Below are 26,020 nucleotides of genomic sequence, written 5' to 3' on the forward strand. Positions count from 1 at the left end.
AAAAACTAGGTTTTGAAGCATGAATTAAATGTTTTGGGTGAGTAACTACATTTTGCAATAGAGTTCTGATGTTCCAGCAAAAAAGGGGCAAAAGCAGTTGAGAAAAACTGTAAATAACTATAAGTAACCATTTATAATATAATTTAACCACTTATAACCCTTTTACACAAGTAACAAGAACGATTCAAGTCCACTGGTCGTCAAAATAATTCTTATAAAGTTTGAAATAGTGAAATATTAAGAGATAAAAATAATACCAGTGAATAATGTCATATCTGACAAAAGGTTCATAGATAGATAGATGGATGGATGGATGGATGGATGGATGGATGGATGGATGGATGGATGGATGGATGGATGGATGGATAGATAGATAGATAGATAGATAGATAGATAGATAGATAGATAGATAGATAGATAGATAGATAGATTTGCATTTGCAGATAGCATTGATACTTCAGCTGTCTAGTTTCGTTTCCCCTTTTGTTATACACAGTCATGCAAAAAATCTAGGAGTCTATTTTGATCCTCTTCTCCAATTTGACAAGCATGTAAATGCAGTTGTAAAGAATAGCTTCTTTCAACTCAGATCTGTAGCAAAAGTGAAACACTTTCTTTCTAGTAAAGACCTTGAAATTGTGATTCATGCACTAATTTCCTCTCGACTGGATTACTGTAACTCTCTGTACATTGGCCTACCTCAATCTATACTGGCTCGGTTACAGGTGGTTCAAAAGCAGCCAGATTGTTAACAGGAACTAAGAAAAGCGATATCTCCCCTGTCCTTGTCTCATTGCATTAGTCACCTATAAAATTTAGAGTCGACTTTAAGATTCCTCTTTTTGCATACAAGGCACTGCACAATTCGGCCCCGGATTATATTTGTGATCTTATTAGGCCAAACACAGCCTCTAGATCACTGAGATCTTGTGAACAGAACTGTCACTTGTTCGTAAATCAAAAGGTGATCGAGCTTTCTCTGTAGTCTCCCCAAAGCCTTGGAACAGTCTACCTTTGAACATCAAGACCTCTCCATCACTGGATGCTTTTAAAACCAGTTTAAAGACTTATTTTACTCTCTAGCGTTCAAATGATGCTGTGTATGTATTTTGAATAGCTGGTGTTCTACGTTATGCGTGTATGTATTGTATATACATTTTGATTGATTTTGATACTTGATTTTTATCTCCATTTCTGTCTCTTTTTTTCTTTTCTCTCTTAAATTCAGATTTATTTTTATTGTAAAGCACTTTGGATCAACTTTGTGTTAAACTTGTGCTCTATAAAAAGAAACTTGACTAATATAACACTTTCAGACACACTAACTTTGGCCCAAGTGCTGGGGACATTTAGTTTTCAAAAGCATATGATGATCCCTAAAGAAAAATTAATGTTGGTATGATTAATTAAAAAGTCCTTAGATAGATAGATAGATAGATAGATGGATAGATAGATAGATAGATAGATAGATAGATAGATAGATAGATAGATAGATAGATAGATAGATAGATAGATAGATAGATAGATAGATAGAAACAAAAAAGAAAGAAAGGTAGAAAAGCCTATCGAGACTTTAATTGGATGATAAAACAAATTATGATATGACGCAGAAAAAACTAATATTATGGAAGAAAAAACTGTCCGTCTGACAAACACGTGTTTCCGGACTGTCTCTGTTGACTTCCTGTAACATGGCGAACACCGGGGCGGCGGACGACCACTGGCGGAGTGCAAGGGGAGTGTAGCGGAAGACTGGGCACCCCGAGGTTACCAGGCCCTGACAGACGAGTCCGCCGCGGCGACATGAGATTATGAGTCTGTATCGAGATCATACAGAGAAATAGTTCCGATCAGGCAGCTTTACCTTCACCTACACTGATAATCACTGACTTTAGCTGCTGGGGAAGGAGCCGTGCATGTTGATCAAGCCATGTCCTACCGGATCGTACCAGATTCATGCACTGTATTTTTAGCCATATTTTAGTACAACTCTCAGCGTTTCGCGACACGGAGCAAAACAACCGCAGCTTCAACACGCAGATACTGTGAAATCATCGGTGTAGCGGCTCGTTAGCAGCGCTCAGCTCTGCTCTTCTTCCGGGGCCTCATGCTCCATAAATCCAGCTTTTACAACATGTCAGTCCCCTTAAAACGTTTATTAAAGATCAGTTTTTGAATCCACACCGCTGTGCAACACAGTCAACCGTCGAATCGGCAATAATCTTGCCAATGCCACCGACTCCTGTCCTGCGGGCAAATTCATCCTCCTGACCCTTCACATCCATCCACGCGCCATCCTCTGAGATAAACATGTAAGCCTGCTTTTAACCATCACGCGAGGTCATATGGCAGGAATTGTAACGTTTAATCTGTTTTATAGTGGTGTGTTTTCAAGACAAATCAAGCCTTTCTGACAAGAAACTATTAACAAGCGACAAAGGGAATGCTAGAAGTTTAGGTCAAACATCTTGTCATTATTTACTCATCGTCATGTTGTTCCAAACCAGAGTGCCTTTTTTATCTTCTGTGTCACAGAAGATGGCGAATGAGAGCTGTCAAGCTCCAAAAAAAGCATAATTAAAGTAGATCATATAACTATATTGCAAGTCTGTAACCATTATTCTAGTCTTCAGTGTCAAATGATCCTTTATAAATCATTCTAATATGGTGCTCAAAAAACATTTCTTCCTATTATTAATGTTGAAAACAATTATGTTGTTGTATTTATTTTGTGAACCATGATACATTATTTCGATTTAAAAAAGCATAATTAAAGTGGTTCATATGTTTATTTTCCAATTCTCTTTAAAGGAGACAAATGCTGTGGAAATGGCATATCATAGTGACTAGTCCAACCATTGAACACCAACATGAGGCAATGACAGCAGAGGCATTTAATGTCAATCTCTGTTTACAGCAGTTGAACTCATCCAATTTTTGCATTTAGTGCTTGTCTGATATGCATTTTTCAGTGCTTTAGTATATTTGAATATGTGATTACACAACCGTTAAAACTCTTGAAAGGTTTGGGGTTGACAAGGCTTTTTTAGATGATGATGTTGAAAGTCTCTTATGCTCACCAAGGCTGCATATTGTTACAATTTAAAATAACTGTTTTCTATATTAATGTATTTTGTACTCCAGTCTTCGGTGTCATTTGATCCTTCAGAAATCATTTTAATATGCTGATTTGCTGCTCAAGTAACGTTTCTTCTTCTTATTAATCTAAAGACTAATCTAAATTGATTAATCTTAACTAAAGTTCCATATAACAGTTTTTACTTGAGATATAATTTTTTTGTAACATTATAAATGTCTTTACTACCTTTACTATAAATTGAATGCATCCTTGCTGAATGAAAGTATTAATTTATTTTTTTAAATAACCTTACTGACCCCAAGCTTTGGTATACATCCAAGTCTAGATGCACATTTTATCTGTTTTTAAAGTTTTGTATCTGGATCAACCTCATTAATTAACCTCAATAATTGTATTGTTGTGTAATGAAAGTTCATAAACGTATATCTTAATTAATAAATGAGGTCTGATTCAGATGTGAGGATGGGATATCCTCTCCTCCTCTCAGCCCCTGAAGGAAAGGGAACATCAGTCTGACAATTCTCAAGTTACCTTCTATTTCTGGAGCTGCTCCTGCCTGCTTCATTGGTGTGGAGATGAGTTAGCATAAGTGCTGAACCATAATTTTGCATTTTACTGTGGTTCAGCACTAAAATCTGCTGTATACAGATTGAAAAAATCATTTGGACTATGAAATGTACTTAATAAAGGATGTGCTTTCTGTTTGCAGGAGTGTTCTCTTGAACTTCACATTTGGACCACCCAATATACCATGCTGGGGCTGCCTGTTCGCTTTGGCCTTTTAACCTGCAGGAGATTCTCCTCGCCCCATCAGCCTTCTCGACTACTGAGTCTAGGTGCACTTACTAGTATGTACACCACACGCATGTACAGCGGTGGTGGGGGCAAGCCAGGTCGGCGCATCAGCCTGATGGGAGGAGGGCCGCCCATGCTGGAGAACCACCATCATCCACTCCCTCCACATCACCCTCATGTCCATCATCCTCAGAGCTACCCACCCGTTTATCAAGCCCGTCTAGATGCCCACCGGCCCCATTACCAGACCCACCAGCACTACCACACGCACCCTCAAGTCGCCCCCCTCCCCCCTCCGCACTATCAGCCTCATGCACATTTGCACCACGGCAAGAAGAAGACCTGGAACTTCATCCATGAGAAGATGAGCTACGACACCTTCTTCACCATGAAGCGACTGATCGATCGCTCGCGCACCGTGGATGAAGTCCTCCGCTGGGTCACGCAGAATCCAGGCAAGATCTCGCACAATCATTACCCCATTGCCCTACAGAAGATCGGTCAGCTCCTGGTACTGCAGCAGGCTGGAGGTCAGGCGGGTGGCGGCGGCGGTGGTGGAGGAGCGGGCGAAGGAGCCTTGCCAGCGACCTCTGTTGGAGGTTCAGGGGAGAACGCTATACGACACATTCTGGATAATCAGGACTTTCAGACTCTCTGTGATGCCATTGTCAGTGACTGCTCCAAGTTCGACAACTTCAGCATTGTTAACTGCCTTTATGCTGTAGCTGCTCTTGGTGAGTCCTTCACTTTCAGTTCAATGACAATGTAATCAGATTACATCAACGGGACTTTAAGCATATATTTTTTTTGGCTCTATTATTAGATTATTAATTAAAAACGCACATTTTTGACATTGTCCATGTGACCTCAATCCTTAAAAGGTCAGATTTCCTTTCTTCCAATCTTCCAACTCTAGCAGAGTTCTGATTTTGTCCCTGAAATATCAGGGATATTTTAAATGAAGGTGATTTACAGGGCTTGAAATATCATTGACTTTCTACAATTTTATCAGTTTTCATGACAAATCATGGAGCTTTCTATAATAAATATAAAGTTTTAGTTAAAAAGCGGCTATGCTCAGTGCAAAAATATATATTTTTCAATTGAAAAATATTTTTAACAAATTAAATTAAAGGTAGGGTAGGTAGGATTTTTATAAAAAAAACTTTTTTTCATATTTGTTTAAACTGTCTTTACATACCAATACATAATAAAAATGTAAGTGCTCTGAAAAAGAGAATATAAAAATCGATTGACTGTAGACCTTTTAATCTGCAATAAACACAGCTCATTATTTCCATCCGGGACGAAACAATTGATTGGTTTGGGCGACTGTCACTCTCTCTCGCAACCATGGCTACCACCCCTGTTGCTACAAGATCTGCCCATATGCGCGCACCCGTTTGATTTGAGGAGCGCAAGAGAGGCGCGGAACCTACAAAGAGTAAAATTATGGCAGAGAATAGTACATTATTTACAATTTTTTTTAGTTTTTTTTATTGTTTAACATAACAAAACAAAAGAACAGTGACCACAGATCACAATACATTCCAACATAAACCATAGATACATGCATCATCAACAAACAACAACAAAAAATAGGTTCATGTTGACCTGCCAAGGTTGTGCAAAAAGATATGTGAAATCCTGGGACCTATATACTTAAAAAAAGGGGTCCATGTCTAATAAAATGTATCCATTTTCCCTTTTGACCAGTAAGTAATATTTTACAGTGACAGAAAATCAAATATCACATTACTTTATGCCACGCCGTCGCCGACACTGTTGGCGGTTTATCAGAGGTCCATTTAAGAAAAATGCTCTTACACATTACTGGTGTGCATCTTGAGACAAAACAATGGCACTGATATATTTTAAGATATGTCAGTGCAGGATACTTTCAGTTAAAACAGCTCAAATATGCATTTAGGCTGGGCCTAGGCTTAAGCATTGTCTGTGAAACTGGCGGTTAATCTCTTACAAATCTGTACCCAATAGGCTTTAATATGTATGCATTTCCAAGTGTTTGAATGATAACAACACCTCTTTTTATCAAACAGATCCTTTATAGTGGTTATACCAACATCTCTCTACAACGTGAAACCATTATCCATTATTCCAGGCTGAAAATCAAAATGTCCCTGTATTGGAGTAATAGGCGACAGAGTTTTGGCTTTTCCTTCCCAACTCCTGATTAACTTCAGTTTAAACGTCTAAAATGGTAAACCATTGCCTTAGTTGAGGGATTCAATGTCCAACCAAACTTGGATCATCTTCACCCATTCAAAAATATACCGAAACTGTGATATCCGGAATCACAAGACATCCTTTATTTCTGGGAAGTTGCATCTTAGTCGGTTTCAGTCTTTTTTTTTTTTTCGGTTCCCAATAAAAGAGCTGAACCAGCCATTAATGCGTTTATTTATAGTGCAATTTAGAAGAATTGGGATCAGGTGAAATAAGTACAAGAAACAAGGCAAGACTATCATCTTTATCAAAGCAATCCTTCTTAACATTGACAATAGCAGGAGAGTGCATCTATCCGAATCCTCATGCATAGTCCTATGCATTTGCTGTAATTTTATATCCTGAAACTTGAAAAATATACTACTAAACTGTTCAATAATTTCCATAATCACTGGAATAGACTTCTCCGGTTGAGTAACAAACAAAAGGATGTCGTCTGCATACAAAGCTATTTTATGTGGTCCTTTATACAAGTATTCAGCGTAAATTTTTTACAAAATTAGAATACACTCCCCTATAATTTGAAGTAAAAGATGCAGAAAATACATGGCACAACACAGTCTCTCTGGAGCTTCATCTCGAAGCAGAGCTTTATCAACCTTTTCATTCTTCAAAAAGGAAATCACTTTTTTCCCTCTTAATGTGATTATGCATGCCCCGCACATTCCACCATCAAATTTTTAAGGTTGATTGATCCATTGCTGTATAAACTTTTCTGTGTTTCATTTAAAAAATGTTTATGTCAGCTGGAAAATATTTAATTTAAATTATTTAAATAAATTATAAAATATTTGAAAAAGCAATAATAAATATTTATTTAAAGAAAAAAAAAAATCGGTAACGCTTTATTTTACAGTGTCTTTGTTACATGTTACATGTACTAACCATAGTAATAACAGTAAATGATGGATAATTACATGCAATTAACCTTCAACCAAATCCTAATCCTACCATAATCCTATAGTAAGTACATGTAGTTGCTTAATATTACTCAGTACTTAAATATATAATTACACTGTAACAATGACACCTTAAAATAAAGTGTAACCAAAAAATCTTTAGGAATATTTATTAAAAGGGAAAAAAGTGCTCAGTTCCATCTCAGTTTCCCGTGCCAGCTAAAGTGTACCCTGTTATTTAAGCAAATGTGCTTAGAAAATTGTTATAAAAGTAGAAAAATGTTGTTCAAATTAGTTTTAGGTGAAATACAGCATCTGACGCTCCTGTCACTGCTTGATGTGTCATTCAGCCACCAAGTTACTATCTATATTTTGTATATCTATAGTTTCTAGAACTTGAACTTTTAATCGTATGTGCTCTCCATCTCATTTAGGGCTGCCCAGTGACTCTCAGATTGTGCAGGTGCTGGAGGAAGAGTCCCAGGCGCGTCTGTCCCAGTTCAACCAAAAGGACATCTCCATGGTTTTCAGCAGCAGCATGAAGCTGCATCCGTCCAGCCAGCATCCGTTGATCGAGTCGTGTCTCGCCGGGCTAGAGAAGAACATCGAGCGGGAACGCCACCCCCAGACGCTCTTCCTCCTGCTCTCCTACTACCGCACTAAATGGAGAGCGCTGCGGGCGGCGGACGGAGCCTCCCCGGAGCTGCTGGTGGTGAACCGGAAGATCCTGCGGCTGGTGAAGCACACGCTGGCCAGCGTTAGCAGCGTCAGGGACCATGAGATGGCTCTGCTGGATGAGATGCTGTCAGCATGTGCCAGGGAGGCTAGCAACAAGAGCCTCGAGCTTATCTTCAGCTCTCACCTCTTCTACCAGAACAGGCAGGAGAAGTTTGTGAGCAGTCTTGCAGGTGAGTTAATATACTTACTTCACTTAAGTAATTCTCTCTGAGCCTTTCAAAAGGTCAGGGGCGGTTTTTGAAAGAGTTTCTTAACTCGCCAACCATGCTTTTATTTGATCAAAAAATACAGTAAAAACAGTAATATTGTGAAATATTATTACAATTCAAAATAACTGTCAAAAAGCGGTTATAGAATGTTGAAAAACTGTTATAAAATTGAATTTATTCCTAAAATGGCAAGGCTGAATTTATGCGTTCTTCCTGAATAAAAGTATTAATTTCTTTAAAGAAATACAGTGAAATACAGTGTGGTTGTTGTGTTATCTATCTATCTGTCTGTCCGTCCGTCATATATGTATATATGCATGCACGTGTGTGTGTATAAAGCATATTTTCATATAATATATATATTTGTATAAAGCATATTTTCATATAATATATTTAGATATTTCATGTATTACATCAGTATATTTTTCAGCATATTTCTGGAATGTTTTCTATGTATTTCATATATTACATGAGCATTTTTTTAAAGCATAATAGGTGTGTGATGTGTGAAAAGTGAAGTATTTAAAAAATCCATCATAAAATGCTTTTAGAAGCCAAAAGATACACTGTCGTGTTAAACAACATTTTCTGTAATAATTCTGAAATTTCTGTTAATAATCTTTTATTACTTAAAATTTGTAATTGTGTCCAAGGTGAAATCTAATGGTGATCTTCCAGCAGGGGCCAAACATTGACCGATTGATATTTATAAGGATAAAATGTTTGCTAAAATTATGCTAAAAATGTATTGTTGCCAAGAACTGAATGAGGCTAACGTTAAATCCTTTTTTTGTCTTTTTAGAGGAGTTGCCTAAAAAGGTTGATAGCATCACGCCTTACACCATGGCCCTCATTGCCAAGTACATCGCTCGCCATCGTCTCAGAGAAACACGCTTGCTAGACACTATCGCTGACTTCTTGGTCAAGAAGGGTGAATACCTGGACAGCAAGGTTAGGCAAATTGACTGGTTTCAGTACTAAAGGGTTGTTTATGTATTTAATAAATAATAAAATAAACTAATAACTGGCTTCCTTTTCTGTGTTATGTAACCATTCTGTGTTGAAACTATTGTATTTAAGATTTCCTCTTTCAATGTCTAGGTGATCCAGAAGCTTGTTTTCCCATTCAGTCGTATGAGTTATCGGCCAGCTAATGAGGCTCAGTTTTTTTCCAAGCTGGAGATGGTGCTTGAACTAAAGGCTCTGAGCTCTCCACTGGCAACTGTAAACATCCTCATGTCCTTGTTCCAGCTGGGACATTTTCCTGGGCTTGTTCTTCACCGTGTCTTTTCTCCATCGTTCATAAGCAATGTCACCAGTGAGTTGGAGTTTGTCATTACTGAATGCGTGTTTTGAAAGCACGCTAACTGGCATGTTTGTTGAGTGCTAAGAAGACCAGCACTTCTCTCTTGAGAAGATAAAATAGTCAGTCCTTATGTACTCAGATGGTTAATGGCTTCATGTTTGTTTTTTAATGTTTAATGTTTTATTTATAATATCCTAGCCACCCATAAGTAAACACTGAAATTGCTTTGGAGCAGGAAACACTCATGCAAACACATCATAGGGAACATGTATCAATGGTGACCTCTGCTGGTGGATTTATTTCTTTAAAAACATTAAAAATGAATTCCACAAAGGATAAAGAAATGTCTAGAAATCTAGACTAAAAGTCTAGAAATTAAAATTCTGTGCAATTAAATTTCATATGAAAATAAAGAACATTCTAAAATAATTTTTTGTCTTCGTAAAGTAAGGAAGGAAAAAAAAGTCATTTAATTGATAATTTGTAAAGCTTTTATGCATCATGGCGGTATTTGCTGTACTGAATTTAATTGATACACTACTATTCAAAAGTTTAAAAGAACTTATTTTCTGTTTTAATATAATTTAAAATGTAATTTATTACTGTGATGGAAAAGCTGAATTTTCAGCATCATTACTCCAGTCTTCAGTGTCACATGATCCTTCAGAAATCATTCTAATATGCTGATTGTGTGCTCAAGAAACACTTATTATTATTATTATTATGTGAAAACAGTTGTGCTGCTTTTTGTGGAAACCCTGATTTTTTTTTATTTTTTTTTTTCATGATTCTTTGATTAATAGGCATTTATTATTATTTGATTCATATCAGTTGATTTTTTTTATTATTGTGGTTCGTGAAATATCACCCAGACATGTTTTTGGCTGGATTGTCGAGTGGAGAAGACAGTTATTTCTTTCCCCTTCGCCGTAAAGTTTGAGCTTAATTCTTTTTCCATGTAGACAGCCCGTACGCCCTGATCGTACGTCGGTACCTTTCACTACTGGATGCAGCCGTAGAGCTGGAATACAGGGACTACACTGGACCTCGCCTTCAGGACACCCACAAAGTGCTCATGTTTGACCATGCTTTAACTGCAGATGAGGTGAACCGCAAATACAGGTAAGTGACTTTAGAAGTCTGCCAGTATCCTGAAATAGAGAAGTGGCACAAATTTGTCCAGGTAACAGTGAGTATTTGTGTTTCAGTTATAAAGGTCTGGTTGCAGAGGCACTCCGGCAGCTTGTTGGCGAGCACGGCTACAAACAAGATGAAGTTCTCGCACCAGGATATTACACGGGTGATTTTCTTTTTGCAATCCAGACATTTGTTGGGTTTTGACGAATTTATTTAGTTCCTCTTTTGCCTCTTTAGTGGCTTTCGCACAGAAGGAACCTTTTCATAGTTCCTAGAACTATTGGCGCAAGTATCCGCTTTTTGGCGTGTTCGCACTGCAGGAATTGGGAACCATTTTAGTTCTAGAAATGCCTTTGTAGGAACTAAATTAGCTCCTACTTCAGAGTAGGGTCTAACCCAGCACAATAGGAACTACCAGTGATGTAAGTGTACGCTGATTGCCAGAACGCACCAAACACCAGCACCTGCCATTTAAAAAAAATCTATGTAAACGGTCACACACAGTTTATAGCCTATATATTTACTCCACAAACTTACTCTGTGAACATGAAAAACTGTGATAGATGGACCTCTCAACCTTTACTCTAAGGAGAAAATCCAACGTGACTTTGAGGGGAATAAATCAAACATGATTATGTATTTCTGCTCAGCTAGCGACATTGGGTATCAACAACACGGTAAACGTGTTGTTGAGAGGTACTGTTTACTTTCTTTGTATAACAGTTTTATCTAATAACGTATCAGACAGGACTGTTGTAAACTAATGAAGATGGAGATTGGGAGTGCTGTGTGCTCTCAGTGCCGTCAAAATAAAAGTCACAACAACAAGAGCGGCTTACATCACTTCAGAGTCCTAGTGGCGGTGCGAATGCAACCAGGAAAATGGCCCTAGATCAGTTCCTATAACTACCCAGTGCAAAAGCCCCTTTTGTCACTTGGAATGAAACCATCTGCTAAATGCATAAATGTAAATTTGTGCCACAAACCTCAAATTCTATGAGTGCATTTTCATATGAAATTGATGTGCAGTTTTCTCTTACGGCAGATTTCCTGCTGTGGATCGACAGCACAGGCCGCGTCCTCCCCATCAGAACAGGCACACCAGCAGCATTATTAGCCGCAGGTTCAACCCCGTGTGTAGTATTGAACCTTAAATCTCCAGATGGGTCCGGCTCTGTCGCGGCCCTCACTACCGACTTCCATAAGTTCTCTCCCTTTGCTCCGTCACTGGAGGAAGGGGCTGACAAACGAGCCGGAGAGGAGTCTGCCTTCCTCTCCGCTCACATGCGTCCTCCATCAGCAGCAGCAGCAGGATCTCAGAGGGTCGGCCCTAATGGATCTGTCTCGCTGGACTACAACCCATATTACACCTCTTCAGATTATTACTCGACTCTAGCCAAGGAACACTCTCTGGAGAGCCAGGACAGCTCCACCCTCAGTAGCCCCTCAGACTGCCTGACCCAGACAGGACCCTCCGTTCCAGGGACGGTTGCACCGCAAGACTCCCTGTTCCAGTTCTCTATTGGAAAAATCCTGGAGGACGAGGGGGGTGCTGCGACAGGAGGGAACCCGGTGCCGGACTGTGAGATCACTACGTTTTACGAAAGTGTGTCGTACCCAGAGGGTGGCGAGAGTGATGTAGTGGCCGGTTCTCCACTGCAGCTTCACAACACTGACAACCCTGAAGCTGACCGGACCACAGGAGAGCAGGTGAAGAGGTCAGTCCTTCCTGAATCATTCAAACTGTGTGTGATCTGGGCTTAAATGTCTTGCTCAACATCGTTAACACATTCTTTCTGTCCTTCCTCATGTGCAGGGTTATTATGTCTGTAAATGATAAATGGCATTATTGCCATAATTCTGACGTGCTGGTGGGATCCAGGGCCATGAGAGATCGTCACCTGCACTTACTGGGCTACGTTATATTACAGGTGAACACTGAACAATTTAGATTTATTCTGTTATTAATTACTCTTACAGGCTTAAGAGATCATTTTGTGTTATGCTGTCTAGTTTATTTAAAACAGTAGAAATTAATTTAAATTTAAATATATATATAGTTATGGGGAATATAAAAAATCTGTAATCAATCTAATTATCTAATTTCCTGTATAAAAATAAAATAATATACTAAAATCAACACTTGCAGTAAAAGTCAACACATGTACATTAAAATACATTTGAAGACTGCAGTTATTCTAAAAAAGAAATGAATAGTTTTATTCAGCAAGGAAGCATTGAATTAATTAAATAAAACTAATGCATGCAGAATTTCTCTGTGTCTTATTTTATTGTAGTTGCCCTATCTGGAGTTGGAGAAGCTGAATGGGATTGAGGAAGTGAAGCAGTACCTACACAAAAAGCTCCTGGAGGTTCTTTTATGACGACATAAACAAAGCGAGTGTGTGTTCATGTGCTTCAGTGAGCATGTGCGACTTCTGCGTTTTCAAGAGGTTTTGTTGTTTTCAGAAAGACTATGGTGTATGTATGTGTCTGTGTGTGTATGTGAGCGTCCGTATGTGCGTTTGTACACACAGGATGTGAACAGTCCTTGTTTTCAGGACAAAACATCAGTTGACACAAGGAATCTGGGTGGATGTTATTGTCATTCTTTAATTATTCAGAGGTCTCCTCTGGGCAAAAATCAAAAAGGTTAATGTAGTAAGTCTAACTGTGCCTGGAAAACAGCTTATTCATCGTCATAAAGCATACAGTACTTCCCTCGGTGGGTGATCAAGGACCATTTCATTCTCAATGAACAGTATATTCAGCAACACTTCTGAAATGTTTTATATTTTGTCCAGAGTGAGTGTTTTTGGTATATATTCGGGGGTGAGAGGAGCGGGTGGTTTATTATATGTTCCCCAGCATTTTATTTTTGTTTTTGATGGTGTTCCCACATCCACTTTCATGTCCTCACTGTTATTTTGGTGTGTTTAGGTGCAGGCTTGGGAGTGGAGTAGGCAATAATTTTGTCTTTTGGGGCAAGTATGAGGAGCATAATATATTTTATGGATGCGGACACAAGTGTGCAGAGGTCTGGTGATGAGCCACAGATATTTGTATTTCAGATGCTGCCACCACAGCCACTGCTGCTCTTTGGTTTTAAACCTAAAATAATTGAGGGTTTGGGGAAAAATATGGACATATATATCAAGAAATAAGTGGAGATGTTGATTGAAAGTCTTATGATGTGAACTGGAGTTACAGAATAGAAATGTTGGAATGTACAAGAATTATTATATGCAGGAATGGGTCATGTTTATATATTTTATTTTCTCAAAATAAATGATGCTTTGGTATCACGTGAGGGGAAAAGCAATGCACAAAGTTGACTGCAGGATAGTTATTAAATAATGTTTTCATCTCCTATGTGGAGAATGTTGCATTTTTAGATTGTGCCTTTAGCGTATGGATCTGTCCTCAATATAATCTTCAGATAAATTCTAAACAAAACGTTTAATGAAAGTCTTATGAATAGACAAGTAAAATTTAGCAGCAATTAAAAAATGTATGTTAATTTAATCATTAAAAAGAATGTAATCCATGGAATCTTGTTGGATTTGTCACATAATTTTTTTTTTATCACCGTGACAGGCAACAATCAAGTGTAATATTTAAGTATTATCATAATCTATTTTACTAAGTACAAAATAAATTTTGCATAGTTTGTTTTAACTAAAGCCATGAAGGTTTGTTAAATCAAGGCCTTGCTTGCCTCTACATGAATATGAAACGTATAAAGATCTAAAAGTCAGATCTTATTAATATGGAAAATGTATTTTGTGCGAGTCAACCATGTACCACTTTATCTGTGTGCATTTGCTTTGCTCTTTATTTAGAGGGAAAGATAATTTATTATGGGAAGTGAATGTAAGTGGACTGTGTGAGTGAATGTCTGTGTGTCAGGTAGCAGGTGGGGAAACGGATCGAAATGTCTGTTTATATATACATATTAAAATGTCTATATAAAAAAAGATTATTAAAAATGAAAAAGCAGATAACTTTGTCTTGAATTTTTCTTAAAAGGAAGAAATCATTTTAAGTATCCCCTGCTTATATCTAGTTGGAACTGATATGCAGTGTTATTTTAGTATAGTTTATATACTATTATAGTATTTATTAACATTTTAAATGAGCTTTTTTATAGTTTTGTGCTTTTTAAAATTTGTATCTTTTTTTCTTATTTGTCAAATTTACTTGTTTTATTTTTAATATTTGTACTGCTTTAACTTAAAGCCACCATGAAATAAAATATGAATTTTTTTTTTTTTATAGAATATTGAATTATTATAAATTATGAACTCAGCTGAAGTTTTTCAGTATTTATTACTATTTCAGCTTCTTTTCAGTTATCACTGCTGATATGTCCTATTAATGTTCCCATCAAAAGTTGAATATGTAATTATGAAATGATTGTCTTAAAAGGGTATTCTGCAGTCATCTTCAACATAATGGATTCTGCCTGTTTAACAGTCTGATCAGATGGTAGTGGCAGCTCGAGTTTGTCATTTACTGTCTGACACATCTAAGCATCTGTGTGTGAAAGGACAGACAGTAAGACAACATCTTCAGATTATCTAGTTGCAAAATACATGCACCACGTGGTAACTAAGGAGCAGTGCATGTTCATTTGAATGTAACTCAGAAGCAATATTGGCACAGGCAGCACACTTGACAGGTAAAGTGCTGAGTTCTATTGTACGTATGGACATTGCATTGTATTTGAGTGCCATTGAGTACATTTTGACAGAATTTTCATTTTGGGGTGAAAAAATATCGTTTAAAAGGGTTAGTTTTGGACTATTATTACTTGTAGGATTTGCGTCAAACCAATAAACCTTTATTTTGAAGGGAGATTTTTTTAACCGGAAGTCGTATTTGTGGCATCGTTCTAGCCTGCCAGTAATCAGGAAGCGCATACGTTAAACGGTGTGAATCATGGACCATCATACGAAGTGATATGACAACGGTAAGTCATTTTGTAGCCTCATATATGTTGTTTACAAAGTTTTAATTCTACTAATTTCGAGGACACGTTCAATTGAGGCGTAACAGCTGTGTTGAGCGCGTGTTAGCTGCTCTCGAGCTTGTTTCGTGGCTGTAGCGGTGCGCGAGCGCTCACCTGCCTGTACGTTCACAGACAGAGCTTCACTAATAAACACACACCTGATGCTCTTGACCCCTAAACTCATGGCTTTAGAAAAGATGAGATTTGGACGTTTTTGTAAAAAAAAAAATAGTTAACTTCAACTTTTTCTGTAGGTAATGGTTACGTGGCTGTTGACATTTTGACATTTCCTGTTCTTATTCGTACCTTTACATTATGTTTAATGATTTAGACGCGTAAATTCACCTGCTGTTCATGTCATCACACCTGTTTATTTAAATATATTTAATTATATCCTTTTTTAAAAGGTATTGCTTTTAAAGCGATAGTTCACCCCAAAATGAAAAGTCTGTCATCATTTACTCACCCTCATGTCTCGCTGTATGGCTTTATTTATGTTTTCGCAGAATGACAGCCTCTCTTCACGTTCATTGTATGTAAAAAGATGCTATGAAATTGAAAAGACTGAGGCGGTCAGCCCCTGATATTCTGCCTACTTTCTCCTCTTTTGTTCTATCGGTAAAAGGAAGTCGTAGAGGTTTTAAATATATTCTGAGAAAAATATTTTACCCTTTTTGCTTTTGATAAAGGTGCTGTGCAGTTGACTTCATGCATAATGAGAGGAGCTGTCTGTTATCAGGAGGCATGAAATATGGCCTGAAACTTAAAGAGGGGGGAAATATCTGGTTTACTGAAGGGACCACATCACTGCTTTTGTGTTCAAAGGTTGCGGCTTATGCTTGTAACAGTTTAAAGGACTGTACACCGAGATTATTACTGCTTACACAGTCATGCTCTGGGAAAACATAGTACACTTTATAGACCAGTTTATTAGCTTAAAATGATCTTGTTAAAATGATTAAGTTAATGATCTTAACGCAAGACAAAAAACATATTTTCATGCACTGGTCAATTTTGAGATTTTGGGCTTCCATAACATGTCCTCTTTCAAATTAGTGGAAAGAAAACAGCCAAAATACACATTTAAGTGTTTACTTTAGTACACTTTATCTATTTGCGTTTCTAGATTTCAATTACACTACATATCTGTAAAGGCCATTTTCTCAAAATTAGTTTTTCCCCCTAATACGCTGAGCCAGAAATCTTTACTTCAGTATGCCAACAAAATGAAAGAATAATTTTGAATCTGGCTTTGTCCAATGTTCAGATTTTTTGTTCTGGAAATGTAGATAATGCCGTACTTGATTATTTAAACACAACCTTTCAGAAAACGTCTAATACAATTGTACTTCAATTTGGGAAATATGGTGATATCTATTAGTTAAAATGTGTACCCTATTTAGGCTACCTGTTGTCTTGCCTTAATTAAAGATGATCTCAATCTTTACCAAACTCATGAATCCTTGATTTGGGTACAGTGATATAAAGACTCCTCTTGAGCCTTGATGGGATTTTTTTTTCTTCTGGTTTTATGGGTAAAATAAACACTTATTGAATATTAATGGGGTAAGAATTTGTATAAAAAAACACCATTTTTAGGTTTTAATTTCAGCTAAAGGTTTTTCGATAATTTTTGGCATTTCATATTTTATAATAACTTCCAGGCTCTATGATTCTGCTATTAGTTACTGAATGGTGTACATCTTAAAGGCCACATTCATATTTCACAAATCAATCTTTGTTACCACTGTAACCTAAAGGTGCAGTAAGCGATTTCTGAGAATCATTGTTGAACACTGTTGATCTTTGAAATCAACCCAAACAAACACACCCCTCCCTTCATTGTTCCGCCCCCACAAACACGCAATGCAAGAGTTGATATATCTCATCATAGCAGAAGCAAAGCAAAATAAAGCGAAGATGACAAACGAATGACAAGGAACAGCACACAAGTATATAAAAGCAAGAGTTTTTTAGTCGCCAGCAGCACACCCACAAAACCAATGTTACTCACTTACGGAGCAGAAACAAAGCAACCTCAGCGCCCTTTTTTCACGCCTTCCCGCTTGGGTCTCTCCAGCGCTGGAAAGCTGTTCTATAGGCTAATTACTGTGGGTCCTAAAGCTCATAACCCTTCTTTTTCCAGTGATATTCCTTTGAACTTTTCTCTTTTGTAATGTCTCTCAGCCATCTCTCTTTCTACAGTCTTTCTTCAAATCTCCCTCTTGTGCTCTCTCTCCTCCCCCATCATGAGTGTATACACCCCCAACTGCTGATTGGCTACAAGTGTGTTGTGGTGCTCTGTCCAATCCACTTTCAACAGCGTTTTTCAGAAATTGCTTACTTTAAGCAGACAATATGAACGTGAGGGCTAAATCTTAGTAAATGTAAAATAATATGAAGTCAAATCTAAAGCTGTTAAATGCTGAAAGGCCATGACTAATGATGCTTTTCCACTGCATGGTACGGTACGGTACGGTATGGCTCGGCTCACTTTGTGGCACTTTTCCACTGCATGGTACGGCTCGCTTCGGCTTGCTTTAAATGGTACCACCTCTGTTGAGGTTCCAAGCATACCGTACCGATCCTAAAATGTGACGTGAAAACACTACAGATCACTGATTGGTCAGAGAGAATCGTCACTAACAGCGTCATTGGATTTGCAGCATGAGACACCAAACCCGCTAGATTTAAATAGTCGCAACAGCCACTGCGGTATTATTTGTTCACAATATTTTTATAAACGACTTTCTTGAAAAAAATAATAATAAATTAAAGAAAAGTAAAAAGAAATGGCTGAATTGTGGTGACTGGTCAGTAGTCGAGGTGCAGACGTTCCTCTCGTTGGTAGCCGAGGAGCGGATCCAGCGAGAGCTGGATATTGCGACCAGGAATGAAAAAGTTTTTCAGCAACTTTAACAAGCAGTCTACAATCCCACCCACTTTGAAGCGGTACTAAACTGCAGTGGTAAAGCAAAGTGAGCCGAGCCGAATCGTATCCCGCAGTGGAAAAGCAAAGCGAGCCGAGCCATGCCGTACTGAGCTGTACCATGCAGTGAAAAGCACCATAATTCTTGTGACCTGTATAGACCACAGGTGGAACTTTCTTTAAATGGGTTATTTTTAAAAGAAAACTGGAAATTTGTTTTTGTGTCCCCCCTAGGGACAACAGAAAGGTTAAAATCTTTGTATCATGTATTAATAATATGATCAGGGTTCGCACAGTCATGAAAAACATGCAAATATATGTGAATTTTAAACGTGTTTTCATGAAATAGTCAGAAAACAGTTTATTGCATTTCTTCTCTTCTGAGAAAATTGCTTTATTCTCTTAGTACCCTTAAAAAGTGTTTTAATTAAGTTATTCGAAATGTAGTTTTAGAATTTATAGGAAAAATGGTTAAATAAGTAAATAAAGTTTTCACCATGAAAATAGCCAGAGAAACTGTCATGGCATTAAACAGACAAAAATGAGGCAGATCTTTCGAAGTTATTTAAATTTGTATAGTGAACATCGATTGTTCTAGAATTGCTTCAAAAAGTGCTTGTCCAGTAATAAGTAGCTATAATTGTAAATCTATTCATATAAATGGAAATATGCCTGTGCAATCTCTGTGATTATAGTCTGTAATTAAAAATATTGATTTAAAAAAAGCCTTATCCAGTAATGACTGGAAAGGTCAGGATATTTACTGAAAACTGTGGGAACCCTGAATGATGCATAATGCAGACCTTCCATTTGATAGAAATAATGAACTGCATGAATGTGATCAGTAATTGTGAACATGTGCTGTAGGTGCCTAGTCTGAAGTTGCCTTAGTCCAGGACACAGCAGACCAGGATGGCTCTAATAGAGGGGGTGGGTGACGAGGTCACCCTGCTCTTTGGAGTGGTGTTCCTGGTGCTCGTCCTGGTTCTGGCCTGGGCTTCCACTCACACTGTTGAACCCCCTGAACACCTCCTCTCACCCAGCCCAGGGACCTCCCCCTCCACAGAGACTGACAGCCAGGACCCGCTCCCCTCGGGTGACACGGACTCGTTGCCCAGCGGTGTCAGGGAGAATGATAAGAGTGAGCCTGGGACAGAAGCAGGAGCGGTGGGACAGTCCTCGGATGATAGTAGGGCTGAAGGAGGTGAGGGTGGCCTCCTGGAGGAAGCAGGGATTGAGAGGGATGGGTTGAGACATCGAGAATCAGCGGGTCCCTCGACTCAACCTCCAGCCAGCACCCCAAGTGCCACACAGCCTTTGGCCGAAGAAGCACTGAATGACACCCAAAGGAACATGGTGCTCAGGTTGAAGTTCTTGAATGATACAGAGAGGACAGCGCAAGTGAATCTTCAAGACACGATTGGTTACATTAAACGGTAAGCAACTGAATACTCAACCTAATATAAGTTTGGTATCAAATGTTTGTTCTATTTAAGATAAGACACTCAAGGCAACATACAGTTTGCAGCAGATGGAAACAATTAGCCTATTTGGGTTAAAATGGTTTAAAAACAAAACAGGGGCGAGGGTTTCTTGTCTGCAAATTTCTTTTTCATTTTTTTCTTTTTTTTTTAATTCTGTGTCCTTAAAGGGATAGTCCACCCACAAATCATCATTTACTCTCTCTTGTCATTCCAAGCCTGTATGCATTTCTTTTTTCTGCTGAACACAACTTGGAAGAATGTTGATAATCAAACAGTTTCAGTACCCATTAACTTCCATTGTATTTTTTGTCCAGTGAAAGTCAATGAAACTGTTTAGCTACTAACATTCTTCAAAATATCTTCTTTTGGCTTCCACAGAAAAAAGAAAGTCATATAAGTTTGGAACAACATGAGGGTGAGTAAGTGAAGACAGAATTTAAAATTTGGGGTGGACAATCTCTTTAAATTTCTGCTGTTCTGTGTCCTGTTTGGTACAGTAGGCTACCTCAATTCAAATTCAAAACTTCAATTGGATTTTAACAGGTGTCCTCAATTCAGTACTAAATGCTTCTGCTTCTGTTTGTCTTCTGTTTTCACATTTCTAACAAGATGGTAGATGTATAGTAGCCTTAAGAAAGCATTTTTGGTGTTTATTTGATTTTTGCATATGAATTGTATCCTTGGCTACCTGCTAATTGTCATCAGGCAACATATACATTTTGTCAATCAATAAGAAAGTTTCTGCCAAGGAAATTTCAGCAAAAACAGGCCAGAGACCTTTTGTTCCAACACCACTTCTCTTTCCTATGCAGTGTGTAGCACCATTCTTTCAGTCAGAAAAGTGAACCCTCCTTGAGCCTCATGAGACACAATTATCCATTCTTACAAGCAGTAACCATTCTATTAAAATCAGGCAGAACGGTCCTTCAACTTCTTCTGGAAACATGAGGCATTGAGTGTGTGGGAGTTCACATCATGTTTGCAGTAGGTGAATGCACCCTTTTTAGAGGTCAGATTGGAGAGTTTCAGTTTTGAAAAGTTATTCATTGGGAAGGCAGCTTGTGTGTTTGCAAGGAAAATCGATGCACAATCCTCTACATTTGTTGTGGAGTTTTTCTTCTGTTTTAAATGGAATTTAAACATTGCTGAGCAGCTTTACGAAATAGCTACATTCTCTGCAAACGATAGTATTTAAAACAGTAGGCCTATTTCATTCAGTTTTTTTGTTTTTGTTTTTAAATTCTTCAGTTATTCCAAACTATTCCAAACTACCTAAGAATGTTCCATTAAAATAGTTTAAATGCATCAGCACAGCATTTTTAGATGACACATAAAAATACATTTTTGTACTTGCATTTTTGCACGTTGTGAACTTGAAAGTTTTTTCTTAACTTTTTTTTTTTTTAGGAGTTCTGAAGGCTGTGAGGCCTTTTGTTATTATTGTTCTTTGTCAATTGTTTGTCTGGAGCTAAACAATTTGACCAAAAAATCATATTGCGACTTTTGACATTGTGTTTTGAACTTTAATATGGTAAACCTTTTACATCTCATCTCATTCTGCTTTTATATCAAAGCTAAAATAAAATCACAATGAAATAACAGCTCTTATATTCTCAATCCAACATAAACTGCTTTTAGAACTCCTGTTATTTAAAGGGGCTATATAATATATAGGAAATGTTCATGGATTACTCACTATTTTTATTGCCAATCTGTAAACAGCTTAAAATGAGACCTTCCCCGACTTCCTAGGTTGTTTATGAAAGGCTGTAGACTAATTTTTATGTGATGGACTCGGGACGTTTCTGCCGGGAAAATGAAAAGGATGTGATGTTTATGCGTGCTCCAGAGAGCTTCTCTTCCACTCTGTGACACATGAAACGAAAGGATAATGCCGAAAGAGCTATTCTGTACTGGAATGTAAATGTGTCATGCAAAGAAAAAGGATTAATTCAAACTAGGACTGCAGAATCAATCACAATGAATCCGATTACACGCGATTTGGCAAAGGCTGCAATTATTTTATGCGCAGCTTGTCAGTGCAGCACGGCTGATCGGTAGTAAATGCTGCTCCATCTGAAAGCCAGAGGGCGCTCTCATGCGGACACGCCAAATATGGTCCGCCGAAGTCATCATTCCAGGAAATCCCTATGGGCATCATCTCATAGAAGGATGCTCAACTGTCCTAAAAGCATGTTATTAATGTTGTCTTTGGTTGGACAAGAGGTTCATAAATGCTTCTCATGTTTGGAAAGATGTTTGACACGTGTTGCTTTTTCAAATGCACATTATAAGTGAGTCAAACTCAGTGTTTACAGAGCCGTACATCAATGACAAGCTGCACATAAAATATAATCGCAGCTTTTGCGATTTCATAATCGCAATAAGCCAAATTGGTTTAAGTGTGATTACATGTAAATTGCGATTAAACGTGCAGCCCTAATTCAAACTGTAGTCACAGAGCCAGATCTATATAGGCAATAGTCTCAAATAGGCCTATACTTTATAATCAAACTACCGGTATCATGTGTGTAATTTTAATTACATTTTATGTCGACAATGTCGGTGACATGCAGAGCTTGTGCAAACATATCTACAACGCTATGATCAGATGCTTTATTAACTGCTGTTTTCTCACCGCTGTCATTTCTGTTGGGTTTATTTTGTTATTTACATATTCATCTTAACGTCACTCTTAGCAGCGTGGATGGCGTCTGGATGTTTACTAACAGCAAATAGCTGCAAAGGTATTTCCGACTTCTTATTGCTTCTAAGCAAAGAACCAAACAAAAAAAATGACGCAAGTATATCAAGGCACGAGCCTCAAGTACGAGCACAAGCAATGACTTGTTGGCTGCAGTTCACTTAACGGCCACCGGTCCTTAATAACAACGGTTCTATATGCATTCACAATGTATACCTGTACTTGAAATTTGTTTTGTTCACTTTATTTAAAGTGCCCCTATTATGCTATTCTATTAAATTAAAGTTTCATAATGTTGTTTTGGAGTCTCCTACAACAAGTTTACATGCATCAAAGGTAAAAAAAACTGTTTAATTTCCTCATAATATACATTTGCACATCACCACATTTTTCAATGATTCTCAAACGACTCGTCAGATGAATCAATCTCTCTAAATCCCACCTTTCCGCGAGCTTGTCCATCAACAAACCGATTATTTTACTTGTACTAATTTATTTACTGAGTATTTTTCTAATATATTGCGGTGAACACGTGGAAACTGTATCAATAACAGTGCATGTATGCAATGTATACATTAGCCGAGCTCTAGCGTGAATGACTGATGTAACATAAGCGGTGGTAAAACAAATCTTGCTCCATGCTTAATCTTTCCTCAAAGTAGTGAGAACGACAGACAGTCTGCATTTATAGACAGTTATAGGTAATAGTGGCCCACAAACTGATTAGCAGAAGTATTTAAGACCGTGATAATGTGAGTTAGCCAGTTAGCAGGAGACCTACACAATATAAAACTCAAAACTAAGTATTTTGAACACCAACTTTCAAGAGCGAGCGGTTTGCGAATCCTGCATTGAACTCCGAGATTTGAGAAGCAGTCGTCAGTAAAATAAAGGGAACACAGCAAAAGTTTAGGATTATACTGCTGTGATATCATGGTAAAGATGAATTTTAACCACTGATTCTTCACATGCTCGTCCTTGGGCAGTGAAAAAAAAACTGGCTTTACCTTCACATTTTAGAGCACAGCGTCTTCTGGACATGATGCTATCCAGAGGCAAAACAGAGGCAAAGAAGAAGCAGAAACAAGTGATTGCATATGTAAGCAGATGCATATGTAATTAATGCGATCATCGATATTAAACGGCATACGAATCAAAACTGCCTAAATTTACCAAATGAAATGTTGACCCAGGACGAGCTCTAGGACTGTGAAGCCTCTACTCCATCTATGTTTTGATCATCGTTCTGAATCCGATCCAGACGTAGTTTTTGACAACAACGTGATTTTCTCAGCTTTTTGCTCAAAAATATGCTTTTTATTTTATTTTTTAAACATACCTACATTCAAGTATTGATAAAAAAGGAATATATGAAGCTAGAATAAAACGTCTTTTTGTTTTGTTTTTTTAAAGCAGAGGGTTTGTTCTTTCTTTTGATATATTGCATGTTCAGATATTTATACAAAAAAATATTCTGGGGGCCATGAAACTTTTTGTGAAAATGATCAAAAATGGTGGGGCTGGCTGGCAACTTTTTTTCAAAAACTCTGGTGGGGGAAAAGAAAAGTTAATAGGGTCTCAGTCTACCTTTCATTTACACTCTTATATGGTATAATTATGATTATATTGATTATTGTTAGGTGTAGCCTATATTTCGGACAATTTTTTTTCACCTTCATACAGTATTGTGAGGCGGTCTGCTTAAACCAGTTTCTGTGTGTGGTTATATAGTAATTATTAATATTCATGTATCCAGTATGTATAGGTGTTTGTATTTGTGTGTATATAAACTTCTGTTTGATTGCATTTTCAGGACTTACTTTGCTGGACAGGAGCACCAGGTACGTCTGATTTACCAGGGCCAGCTCCTTCAGGACGATGCCCAGACGCTGGCCTCTCTCAACCTGGCTGACAACAGTGTTCTGCACTGCCACATCTCGCAGCATGCCACACGGGCCATGCCTGCCGGCGCACGGGCTGCTGACCAGGTGCATGTGGCTCTCAACGTGGGGAGCCTCATGGTGCCTCTGTTCGTGCTTATGCTGTCTGTGCTCTGGTACTTCCAGATCCAGTACCGGCAGTTCTTCACTGCACCTGCCACCGCCTCACTCGTGGGCATCACCATCTTCTTTAGTTTTGTTGCGTTTGGGGTATACCGCCGTTGATGGCTGTTTCTGTCCAGTTATATTCAACATATACGTGTTTGCGCACATACAGATACTCATTCTTTGCACTTGCTCACTTACCAGTGCCAGTGGCAATGTCTTCTGGGATTTCTGGACTTCTCAGTTTTGCTGAAGGCTGTGATTTCAGAGAAACATCTCTGAGGTCGTCTCTTTTTTTGTTATTGTGGTTTTTGTTTGTTTTATTTTTTGTTCATCACTTTTGCCATTTTTCATCTGCACCAAGTTTATGCTTGTCACAGATAGGAATATGCTATATATTTGATTTTATTTTTAAAGAAAACTAGAGATGTTTATTGTGCCTGTCCTCTTTTTCTTTTCTTTTCTTTTTTTTTTTTTTTCTTTTCACATGCATGCTGCCAGTGTGAAACTGGGGCTTGCTTGTAAGAGGGTGTATGAAATGATGGTGTTCGAGTTTCAAGTAGAGGCTCGTCTGGCTGTCTGCCGGACTCAAACTGTAGTAAAGCAGGTCAGTAGAGCTGCTCTTGTATGTTGGAACAATTCAAATAATTTGTGTATAATAAGGCTTTTGAAATGGAGATATAATCTATTAAATCATTCTTTTATTTACTGGTGACTTGTCATTTCTGAAATGCTTTACCGCTGCTCATATAATTATTATGAGAATGATTTGTCCAAAATGGTGCAGATGTTAGTGTATACTATAGCCCCAAAAATGTAGACCCTTCTGGACACTTAAGTTTTTCGTCAGAACTAGATTCACTTTTTCTGACCCATCTCTCCAACTACTTTTAACTGACTGGTGTCAGAATGTTTGTTTTCAGTGTTAGGATGTTTCAAGTTACTTACCCTCAAGTTTGGAATGAGGTCCTGGTAGAGTAAGTACAGGTGTATTAAATGCATTTACACTGACATGATTCAAAGTTTGAAAAGAAAATGTGCCAAAAGTGAAAATTACCACAATAGATTTCGTCTTCATTTTGAACATTATATAATTGAGATATATACATATTAGGGCTGTCAAAAGATTAATCGCGATTAATCGCATCCAAAATAAAAGTTTGTGTTTACATAATATATGTGTGTGTACTGTGTATAATTAAATTTGTATATATAAATACACACACATGCTTGTATATATTTAAAAAAAATTTGTAATTTATATATAAAAAAATTATATTTATATATAATATAAATTATATATAAATATATACAGTATATGTATGCAAATATTTCTTAAATATATACATGCATGTGTGTGTATTTATATATACAAAATAATTATACACAGTACACACACATATATTATGTAAACAC

General features: G+C 37.7%; 2 protein-coding genes across 2 annotated transcripts; both read left to right on the forward strand.

The window, feature by feature from the left end:
* Nucleotides 1-1,678: 1,678 nt before the first annotated feature.
* fastk (Fas-activated serine/threonine kinase) lies at nt 1,679-14,432 on the forward strand. The gene is made up of 10 exons (XM_084119934.1): nt 1,679-2,312; nt 3,810-4,629; nt 7,476-7,949; nt 8,791-8,939; nt 9,090-9,306; nt 10,257-10,416; nt 10,503-10,594; nt 11,477-12,149; nt 12,248-12,362; nt 12,729-14,432. The coding sequence occupies exons 2-10, from the start codon at nt 3,852-3,854 to the stop codon at nt 12,813-12,815; spliced, it is 2,745 nt and encodes a 914-aa protein (XP_083976060.1). The 5' UTR covers nt 1,679-2,312; nt 3,810-3,851; the 3' UTR covers nt 12,816-14,432.
* Nucleotides 14,433-15,304: 872 nt separating this feature from the next.
* Nucleotides 15,305-25,312, forward strand: tmub1 (transmembrane and ubiquitin-like domain containing 1). The gene is made up of 3 exons (XM_084119986.1): nt 15,305-15,403; nt 19,239-19,807; nt 24,373-25,312. Exons 2-3 carry the CDS (start codon nt 19,284-19,286, stop codon nt 24,722-24,724), a joined length of 876 nt encoding a protein of 291 aa, XP_083976112.1. The 5' UTR covers nt 15,305-15,403; nt 19,239-19,283; the 3' UTR covers nt 24,725-25,312.
* The last annotated feature ends 708 nt before the right edge of the window (nt 25,313-26,020 follow it).

Source organism: Abramis brama (assembly GCF_963993115.1).
Source record: "Abramis brama genome assembly, chromosome: 7".
NCBI classification, from domain to species: domain Eukaryota; kingdom Metazoa; phylum Chordata; class Actinopteri; order Cypriniformes; family Leuciscidae; genus Abramis; species Abramis brama.